Below are 11,140 nucleotides of genomic sequence, written 5' to 3' on the forward strand. Positions count from 1 at the left end.
GCATCAGCTAGGCGGAAGGCGGGTAGATAAACAACGTCCCAATACTTTGGGAGGAACCTTTGAGGGAATAGGATTTTGGACAAGTTACTTCTGTAACAGATATTAGTTAAGTTATTCAGATGACTTTGTGTAATTTGTTTTATACAATAAGACAACTAAGACGACGTCGCGTGTTCATTCTCTAGATGTCGAAATGATTGTAAGCAGCGAGTATCACAAAGAAGCGGAACGACGCCCCAGAACCACTTTGACAACATAAAGCCGTCAAAATGAATTTCCGGTGTAAGTAAAATCTAAAACCCAACTCGTATTGTATGGTAATACTTTTGTTTTTAAGCGTATACATTAGTATTTAAACAGTTAATGAATACATAATCTTATTTACATCGTATATATTCATGGCCATAAGTTACGGATCTGTGCACGAGTACATAGACCTAACATTTGCGCTTTTAATTTGAAGGAAACTCTGTCGTCATTCTGGCCGCTGTTACCTCTGGGTAATTTGAAAATATATCTCGCCGCCATTACTCCGAATAAACGTAAATATTATTACGCTTTACGCAGGACTATAGAAAGGTAATAGTGTCGACTATTTGTGGAGGCTAGTATGTAGTACTGTGCTAGTTTAGAGTACCGTGCAGCATTACTGTAAAACTACATAGGAGACGTCACTAATAAGCAAAGTCTGCCTCGCTTCTGTTCCATGATAAATTCTTCCCGCGATTTAACAATAATGTGTCATGTTAAACCATCAAATTGGTATTTCCTAAGGTAATTTCATTTCCGTGTCTAGCTCCTGTGGTGATGCTGTGGTGAAGGAACTACTGAGCAACGTAACTGTTCTGACGGAACGGAACTGGCGTCAGAGAGGTTGACAGTACAAACATGCTTCGACCTGCTCGCAGCAGGCTGTCTGCATGGATAGAGAGTCTGATCCTGAGTTACGGCACCCAGAAGGAGAGCAGCGGGTGGCTGAAGGCTCATGTTATCGGGGTGGGTCCGATGTCTCAGGACCAGGCCCAGGGCACCGACCCCCCCATGGGGCTGCTCTTCCTGTCCGACGGGATGCTCCAGATCCCCGCCATTCTCACCGCCTCCGCCTGGGAGCATCTTCAGGAGAAGGAGGACCGCGAAAGTTTAAGCAGTCTGGTCAACACAACTGTCTGCATTAAGGACTACCGGCTGCAGTTTCTCATGGCCCACGAACAGACTAAATGCAGGTTCTTCTTATCAGTTGGAGAGCTGGCTACTACTGCAGCTGGTCCAGTGAAAGACAACACCCCTTGCTGCACGACGCTGCCCTCTGTCAGGAAGGAGATCTGTAAGACGTGGAGGGCCATGCTGGGTCAGGAAGTGCAGGATTCTCAGGCAAGCCAGTGTGGGTTTGATCTGTCCGAGCTGCTGGGGGAGTGGCAGCATGACTGTATGCAGGCTCTTCTGGAGGATGTAAAGGAGAGACTGATGACAGTGAGCAGCCGTCCTGTGAGCCCACAGCCCTCCACCTCAACTTACACCCCACTGTCAGCCAAAGCAGACACATCCAAGGCCACGAGCTGGGACGTTGAACGGGTCGCATATAAAAGAGTGAAATGTTTTAGCGTCCCTGTAAGGTATCTTCTCATCCCAGAGGAAGATACTATGCAGCTGCCAACACCACCGAATGTCGGAAGCAGTTCACCAAGTGGGCTCCCTGCTGCTTCAGGGGACAGAGAGAGAGATTTGCCTCAAGTCTCCAAGCCATCAGAGACCACACAGCCTTCTGTTGATCATGCAGAGTGGAGAATAGCCAAGCCAGCAGTTCTGGTGACAGGCCACAACACCAATGGGCACTCATCTCCTCTTGTGGAGGACAGCATGCTACATGAGTTCACGATCGCAGGGGTGACTGACAGAAGCATCAGACCCTCATCAAACCCCTGGGACATGTTTCCTCCGCCATGTGACACTTCCTCATCCTCTAATCCATCCCCAGACGCAACACCAACCCACTCCATACACAATCCTACTGCTGCTGAGTCCAAGCCTGATTGTGCTGTCATCTTAACCAGCACGCAGCTTTCTGTCCACAGCTCAAAAGAATCCCAGCACACATCAGAGCGCAGCAAGGGAGAACACAGCTACCTCCCGCCGTACCAGAAACTACAACAGTTATCTAGCGTCCCCACCACTGCTGGCTCTTCAACTTCTGTGACTCCACCAGAATCCCCTATCAGACCGTTCAACCGTTTGCCCACCATAGATGAACACTGCACCAGCACAGCACAACAAAATCCTCTGACTTTGGACCAAGAAAGACAGATTTTGGAGCAGGAAATGAAGGAGGGAAAATGCAGAAAGGCAAAGAGAAAGAGAAGTGAGCCCACACCAGAAGCACTTAGGGCCTTATTGAATGAGGAAGAGGCAGAAGCTCAGATCAGTGGGAGTCCTCCGTCTTGGCTCTTTGACACTCAGGCAGGCTCCAAAGAGGGCAGTAGTTACCGACAGGGTCAAACTGAAAGGACTGTCAGGAAAACCACACCCACTGTTCACAGTGATGGCCGGCTCTTCTCTTACTCTTACAGAGTGTCTGGACAGAATCTGCAGGACTTCAGTCAGTTCAAAGTAGCTAAGTCCTGGCTGCACTGGGCAGTCAAGTGCCTTGTTGTTCCTAAGCAGACAGATAATCCAAACAAGCCAGGAACCACCGATCAGACATCATCTGAAAGGACTAAGTTTACTTCACTTTAGCTTCCAAATGTTGATGAAAATGAAGCTCTGGTATTGTTTCAGTAGTTGTTTCCACCATGTTCGACATCACAGTCTCCTCAGATATTGTATACTTTATGTTAATGTTCCAGAGCAGCTTTGCGTAGTTGAGTGTAAATGAGTTTGTAAAAAAAATCTTGGTACATGCTATATTTTAAATAAATAAAAACACAATTTTCTTGTTTCAACTAAATTAGAATATTTGGTCAACCACATCTTAAAGAAATATTCATTGGAAGCGTTATGTTATAACGTTACACTCAGCTGTCCACTGAAGTTGACAAAAAAAGGAAATAAATGTATTCATGCTTAAAACTCCATGTATCATTTTGGCAAATTTAGGGTTTAACATCAAGTATACACTACTGACACATAAGGACCTTTTTAAATGAACAAAAAAAAGGAAAATTCATTCATTATCTACTCACTCTGAAGACGATCAAAATTCAGATTAAGTTTTGTTGTTACAAAAAACTAAGAGCTTCACAGATAACCGGGGTTGCATCATTCTCCTAAACAACTGATGTAGATGTTGACTTGTTTCAAAGTGTATGAAAATCTACCAAAATAAGGGCTGAATTGGCTCCATACAGGTCATCAAGTATAATCCAAGTCTCCACAAGCCCTCAGCCTCCATCACACAGAAGGCCTCTCTCTGTGTGAGTGTGGTGGAGGTTTCCTATGTACACTGTTGTGCAAGCTGTTTCCAAACTGTTTTGATGTCACAGCATTATGTTCATTTGTGCGGGACCTGTGTGGTTTGTCATCTACCTGCAGGAATCTTCTGGAGGCGCTCAGGCAGCAGGTTTATTTCACATCTGTAGTTTATAACAAAGGACAAATGAAATCGGTAGACTCGTGGTCTTTAGTGGTCAAGCAACACAGGCTCTGGTTTTTAGCAAATTGTCCTTAGCTTTTTTGGATTACAGTATGTTAACATTTTTGAAACTACACAGAACTCTGTACGATGCATAGTGATCAGATAGTGGATTTAAATTCACATAAATGAAATACATGACAACAAAAATAGTTTCTTAAATTTATAAGGAGAAATTAGCCTACAGAAATGAACAAATGAACAAAATTGATTCACACAGATTTCTTACACTAGACTGTTGCCTCTTTGTTTAATATTTTCCATTAAAAATGTAAGATTTTCTGTAACTCATTTAAATGACAAAAGACATAATACGTGGCATTTCGCTGCACTGCATACAGCAACATATGGTTAAATACCTGTGTTTTATAAAGGACAAAAGGATAGGGTAAACTTGTCACCTCTTGTGACTAACCATCACAAAAATGTTATCTTGCTGTATTGATTTCTTACTGGTGATGTTTGAACTAATAAAAACATGGCAAACTCACTGTAGGACAAATAAAATCAAACCAAGTACAACCAGCTCAACTTTAATGGGCTTTTCTAGTTGATTTACATTATTTTGTCTACAGACATGTTACCTAGCAGCAAATCTACCCATACTCCTTTGCTACTACTTCTTACACAGGTAAAAATGACGACAGCAGGTGGCGTAGTTGTCCCGTTTAGCAGGGTCATCATCAACCTTTTTAACTATGTTACACATGGGTGACCAAAACCACCCAGAGCGTCATCTACAGAGCATCTGTGAGGCATCTGCACAGAGCCCAGCTGCTCTGTTCACCCTGCTGCCATCGGACAAGTCATACACAAGTAGCTTCATTCTTCAGGCCATGAGCCTGTAATCTCACCCTCAACAATCCGTCATGAACGTTTAAATGCCTTAATTATTATGAATTAGTTTGTCTATATCAATGTTGAATGTGTTAAACTGAGATTTTAGGTGGGCCAAGAGACACTTTTCTTTCTTAAAATGTTTTCTCTCTTAAAATGTGTATGATATTCTATGTCTTAAAACTTATCCTAGGGGTATGTTTAAGTAGCGACAAGGACAACCTGGTGGATATAATGAAGAGTCAGTTACATCTTTCAGGGTAATGTTTGTTAACTGAACTTAAAAAAAGACAAAGGTTATAAAATATTTGACATTATTCTGTGCTGTTAGCCTCGTCAGTTTAGAAAGAAATGAATAAATTCTTCTCCTCTCAAGTCATGCATTTTTACAGTTCTATTAAAAGGGTGGTAAACATTGCCGACTTTCAATTGGGGCCTTTGTTGAGATGCCGACCCATCAGCATGTGGGTGAGGAGATATAAACTGAATTGTCATTTTTGGGTGAACTGGTCATATAGCATTAAGACTGTGATAAGTGATGAACAGCCTCTTAAAAATTCCAGCTGCTCTCATCATCTGCTCATTTGTGCAGAGCACTGGCTGATAGCTAAATGCTGTCTGTTGCAGCAATATATATTATTAAATGTGTTTTCTGCCGTATGGACAGAAGGAACTTCCCAGTTTATTTCCTTTGAAAATGTCAAATCCTGCTTGCTGCGGTTTGTACGTGTCTAATATTGCATGTTAGTTTAGTTTTATTTGCTAATGAATCACCGTCTGCTGAGAGAGAAACAGAGAAAAGAGCAACTTCTGCGTTTATCCAATGAAAGCTCAAAAAAACCCCTAATGTAAGCAGGAGCCAGCTGTGCGCACTTGTAAAGTTGTTATAATCCTCCTTTGACCTATAAACAGGAAAATACATAATATAAAGCATCATGCTCACATCTACAAATAATACACTGTCCATGTTGTCCTTGTAAGGCAATACAGCCCCATGAGCCTGCATGCAGCTTCTCACAGAGAACTTCAAACTCTGTGTTTCATTGAGTTCAGCTTTGATACAAACAAAGCCTGTTACTGTTTCTAATGAGCAGAGTCTCCATCGCCACGTGTGGCTCTGCCCAGGCCACATATAGGTTTAGGTATCATTTTAGTGTGTTGTATGTAGAATTTGAAAAGGACCCCAAATGTCATACCTAATGAAAATGAAGATATTGTGTTAAATATGTTTGGTAAAAGAGAAAATCATTCATTGCACACATACTTGAGAAACAAAGCATGTTTGCTAAAAGCTACTCAACTGTAGACTGGCTTTACTGTGGTTTTGCTTTGTAAGGTCCTGTTTCTTGTTTGGCTCATTGTTCTTTTTATCCAGGAGCTGCAGATGAAAATCAGTTTCAATATAACTTTTGGACAATACATCAAGTGGTATGTTGTGTTTAATATCTTACATGGTCTCTTTGCAAATGAAACAGAAAAGCATGTGTACATTAAACAGTAAACATAAAGTACACTGAGACAAAAATGATCAGAATAAAGAAGCTGCTGGATAAATGATGAGGTATGGGAACTGCAGTGAAAGGAATGGATGAATGAATAAATGGAGTGGTGAGCACGGTGTCCTGTGTCATGGTTATAATAATACTGACATTAATGAATTATTTGAACCACATAGGAACTACAGAGGTGGTTTAATTCTACCAGAATAGTTTGAGGGGAAAAAAATACTGTTTACACCCCCAAGATCTTTTAACCACTGTCATGGCTTTCATCACAGACACTCCTGTCTCCAGACTGATAGATGGACCTCTGTTTGTTTTCATCTGTTTCCTTTACAAAACCTAAACAAAAACAGAAATGTGAATTTTTACAAAGGTATTATTGTTATTATTATTATTATTTATATTATTATTATTATTATGTTGTTGTTGTTGTTGTTGTTGTTATAGTTAGTTAGTCAGTTAGTTAGTTGTTCTTCTGTGATATTTTCATTGTTGTTTGGGATCATCACGCTTCATGCATAGGGGAGACCAGGGACAGTTGTAACAGGGGATGGTTGTAACACCTTGAATTTCTCCAATCAGAAACAACCTAGACTGATGACACTCACTGTGCTCATGCTCAGTTAGTTTACCTCCATTCTTGCTTAAAAGGAAGCCACATTTGAAACATCCTGACCGCGTTATCTACAAAAGGTTGTTTTTGAGGTAAAAAAATTACTTTTCTTTCTCATGTACTTTTTTGGATGCTGTTATAAGATCAAATGTCTATGAATTCAAACAAGTATTATTAGAATCACTGTATGTAAGCTGAAAATAGAAATTGCTAACAAGTGTCAAGCTAGCAGTCAAGCTAGCTCACATGAGATGACAGTATTGGTGATACTGGGACGGTTGTAACGCCCTGTTACAACCGTCCCAGTATCACCAACCATGTTTCACTTAGCCAAGGTTAGGGATAGAGTTGCAGATTTTGGCATTAAAGATAAGCTATGCAGTTTTGGCAATTTCTTTGCTATTTTCTAGCCGGCCAATAGTTGCATGGCAGGTTTTTCCGCTCACAGAAACTGATCCAGTAAAGGGCCGCTGTGGCTGCTGGTTTTCATTCCAACCAAGCAAGAACACACCTGATTCGACTTATTCAATCAACTGAATTGTCTTTACACAGTTGATTAGTTGGATCAGGTGTGTTCCTGCTTGGTTGGAATGAAAACCTGCAGCCACAGCGGCCCTTTACTGGATCAGTTTGACACCACTGCGCTAGGGGGAAGCGAGACGACCACCCTTCACCCCAGAAAAAAGTCATAAACCATTCCAATGACTCCGAAGCTGTCAAGTTAAGGTAAATTAAGCAATTAAAGTCAAATGTGCACTTTTTTTAGATGTTCTACCCATTAAATAATTTTCTTGCATTATAATTTGATGGCTTCACCACTTTTTTGTCATGTTGTGTGAAAAAAAGGTAATCATTACTTAAAAACATGAAATCAATAGTCACAATAACGTGACTGATAAATATTTCTTCCATTTTGACTATACGATTGATTCATTGTGTATATTTTAGATGTCACAACCATCCCTGACATGTGTTACAACCGTCCCTGTACACTGTGACGGCTGTAACAGTGGAGAGACCGTATTAAAATCATTTTTTTTCAACCTTTACATATTTCATAAAAACATTTAAATACATTATTTCAGCAGTTGACAGATTGAAGTTTATAATATAACAAATTGGTTATTCCAGTGTAAATGGTTTTTTATGTATTGCTAAAATTGCCAAAAAAAAAAAAAAGTGTTACAACTGTCCCCGGTCTCCCCTACTTCTCTTTCACACATGCGCACTGTGTGTAGAGCAGCTGCAGCTGAAGTTATTGAGATCATTCATTTCACATGTTGTCGGACAGCAGCTGTCACTGTGTCCTCACATATTCTTTGAATCAAATGTCTGTGGTGTTGTCTGTAGAATCGGTTCCGTTCGGTCGGACTGGAAGAAGGTCTGACAAGAGTCCAAAGAAACCGTTTCAGTTATTTTCCCTTTTAGACACTTTGTTTTCATTTGAGCGAACCCACAGCAACTCCCAGAAAGGACTCGGCATGTTTGCTTGTTCTCTCTGTGTGAGCAACTCTCAGCGTCAGCGGTGGACGTGATATTTCAAACAGCACATCAGTGCGTTTATGTATTGGGTGCCCGGAAATTTTTCCAAATAAACACAGCTTGATTCGACTTGGGTGGGCAGACTTATCAAGCGACTAATTCTATAAACAGATGAGGGAATAACCCGGCACCTCATTGGTTGTGAGGCCGACGGGGGGAACATGAGGGAGTTCCAGCGCAATGAAATTTTAATTAATGTGGGTGGGCTGAGAACACCACCGACTGTTTATGATGGACAATTTATTTCCCAGTACAAAGTCAACATAACACAGCAAACGCACAACAATTATTAACATTTTCTGGGGCCCTCATGAGGTTGTGGAGTCAGTCAGCGGAGGAGAGGAGCTCCGGGAGCAGCCTCAACTTACACCGGGACACACTTCGGCGTCATGACTCTCTACCACGGCCGCCTGTCGTCGCTCGGAGTGCCGTCCTCGGCCCTGAGCCTCTCCGGTCCCCCATTGATCTATCTGTACGGAGGGGATAGCGGAGGGGTCGTTCCAGCTGGTTTGAGCTTCGTACCGGCCCACCAGGAGCCTCCGCAGAAGCCGCCCTACAGTTACATCGCGCTCATCGCCATGGCAATCAAGAGCGCACCGGAGCAGCGCGCAACGCTCAGCGGCATCTACCAGTTCATCATGGACAGGTTCCCCTTTTATCACGACAACAAGCAGGGCTGGCAGAACTCCATCCGCCACAACCTCTCCCTCAACGACTGCTTTATAAAGGTGCCCAGAGAGAAGGGTCGTCCCGGTAAAGGCAGCTACTGGACGCTGGACACCAAGTGCCTGGATATGTTTGAGAACGGCAACTATCGGCGGAGGAAGAGGAAGGCACGGAGCCAGCAGGAGGTTGTGGACGCCAAATCGGCAGGACACAAGCGCACCAAGGGCCCAGGCCACTTCAGGGACCCTCAATCCTCTGTGAAACACCACACCGGCTCCGGGACAACAGAGGTACCACCGAGGCAGGATGCAGGGAGGATGGAGACACAACCAGACTCAAAAGCCGTTCTTGTTGAATTTAACCACGCCGAACACCCGCAAAGTCCCCCCATACAGAGACTGAAAGTGGCCACTAACCAGGACACCGTGGCGCCCACCGGGAGGAGGCTTGACGCCCTCCACACCGAGCCATGTCCCGCTCCAAGACACGCTCCGTTCTGGACTGACGGCGTGCATCTCCTCGGCGCGTCGCTCCGCCGAGGGCCAGTGGAGAGAAGGTCCCTGCTCAGCGGAAGAGAAAGAGAGAAGGGTCCGCTCTGCGCCGTCAGATGCGCAGGGAACACTAACTTTGCTGCACTTGAACAGGACAGAACGAAAGGAAACGCTCCGAGCAGGGATAAATCGAAAGGGTTTAGCATCGAGAGTATCTTATCGAAAAGTGAAGACGAAACGCGAAGCAGCGTCGTCGGTCTGTCAGCAGAGACATGCGCAGAGCGCCAGGGTCCTGCTCTCAGCTCGCCTGTGCTCCTCGGTGGTCGACCGCATCAGTTGTACCAGATAGGGTTTCCCTTCTGCTCCTACATGTCACTCACCTACCCTGACAAAGTTCTACATTTTAAATGAGTTCAGCCAATGTCTTTTACACACGGATCCGTACAAATGTAAAGTCTGCAATTAGCTTTGATGATGATTTACTCTGAGACAGTTTGCTGTTCTGCCTTTTTCATCATCTAATGCAATGTTCACTAATTGACCAAGAGCAGCAGGGAGGCTTTCGCTTTTACGCATGCGCAACTGTCAGGTTTGTGGCTTTCGCTGTTTCCCAACTGTTGCTCCTCAAAGTGTTAGAATTCTACTGCTCAATTCAACAAAAAGGTCAAAGGGTATGAGGATGTCATGGTCACATTAGAATTTAGGGATAGATCTCTTCAGCATTTCTCTCTGATTTCATGATTGTAGGACCCCTTGAAGTAAATATGTTTTCGTAATTCACAGATGAATCTTGAATGTCTGAGCCCGTGTGACCTATACAGTATATTGGAACTCTGGGGGCAATGTACCATATGAAAATAAAGTTTAGTACTCAATAATTGTATCAGACTCACTCCACTCTGCTCTGAATTTCACATGCAAAATATAGTTTAGTTTGTTCACAAAATGACAGCATCCTTAGATACACGTGTGAATCACATTAGAAACACCGCTGGCAGACAGGGGCTGGTGTTATCTGAATGACGTGTCACCTGAAGTTGTTCCTGTTTGTGATCAAAAGTAGATTCTCACTAAAAGAAAATAGACACATAACTTGCTATGTGTATTTCCTTTGCAGCTGTGAAATATAAAGATATGACACACTGAGGATTGCCAGGCCTCAGCTTTCACTTTTTAGTATCTTGACCTCTTCTGGTAACAGCTCAGGTGAAATAATCTGAAACAGCAAAATCATTAATGAGCTGTTCACAAATTAACAGTTTTTCAAACATTTATTGAAATCATTGATAGCTGATTTTGACCCGTGTTTCTCCTTAAACTAGTCTGTTTTGTATCAGTGCTACTAATTATGAATGGTGTGTGAAGATATCATCTGGTTCAGGAATTTTCACAAATATGGACATTAAAGGAACACTCCCCTCCAAAAATGAAAATGCAGTCATTATCCACTCACCACCATGCCGTTGAAAAGTCGGTTGGAGTTTTGTAGTCCACAAAACATTTCTGGAGCTTCACTGCAAAACAGTGACGCAGCATCCTCCTAAACAACTGAAGCAGATGGGGACTTGCTTGTGAAAGAGAAAAAAACAAGCATAAAAATATTGGCTCCGTTCACCTCGCTGGGGTTATCCAGGATTCTGAGAGCCCGAGAGACAAGATCCCAAATTGATTTATTAAGATGCTATTCGCAACCTTTTATAAGCTGAAATCTTGTATGCACCCCTTCTCGTGTAAATGATGTTTTTCAAATCAGTTTGTGACCTTTCAGAGACTTGGAATACACCAGATGGAGTGTATGAGTCATTTTCTGTATTTTTTTTGTTCTAAAACAAGTTGTTAAGGAGAATACAGCAACACAGTTTTG

General features: G+C 42.7%; 2 protein-coding genes across 5 annotated transcripts; both read left to right on the plus strand.

The window, feature by feature from the left end:
* Positions 1 to 57: 57 nt before the first annotated feature.
* acd (ACD shelterin complex subunit and telomerase recruitment factor) lies at positions 58 to 3,360 on the plus strand. 4 transcript variants are annotated; one of them, XM_030425480.1, is made up of 2 exons: positions 58 to 282; positions 797 to 3,360. In XM_030425480.1, the coding sequence occupies exon 2, from the start codon at positions 889 to 891 to the stop codon at positions 2,728 to 2,730; it is 1,842 nt and encodes a 613-aa protein (XP_030281340.1). In that variant the 5' UTR covers positions 58 to 282; positions 797 to 888; the 3' UTR covers positions 2,731 to 3,360. The 4 variants fall into 4 exon arrangements, with proteins under 4 accessions (XP_030281340.1, XP_030281342.1, XP_030281341.1 ...); XM_030425482.1 differs by lacking the exon at positions 58 to 282 and adding an exon at positions 437 to 500; XM_030425481.1 differs by lacking the exon at positions 58 to 282 and adding an exon at positions 451 to 542.
* Positions 3,361 to 8,272: 4,912 nt separating this feature from the next.
* Positions 8,273 to 10,151, plus strand: foxl1 (forkhead box L1). Its single transcript, XM_030424985.1, has one exon. The coding sequence runs from the start codon at positions 8,509 to 8,511 to the stop codon at positions 9,685 to 9,687; it is 1,179 nt and encodes a 392-aa protein (XP_030280845.1). The 5' UTR covers positions 8,273 to 8,508; the 3' UTR covers positions 9,688 to 10,151.
* The last annotated feature ends 989 nt before the right edge of the window (positions 10,152 to 11,140 follow it).

Source organism: Sparus aurata, chromosome 8 (genome assembly GCF_900880675.1).
Source record: "Sparus aurata chromosome 8, fSpaAur1.1, whole genome shotgun sequence".
NCBI lineage: Eukaryota > Metazoa > Chordata > Actinopteri > Spariformes > Sparidae > Sparus > Sparus aurata.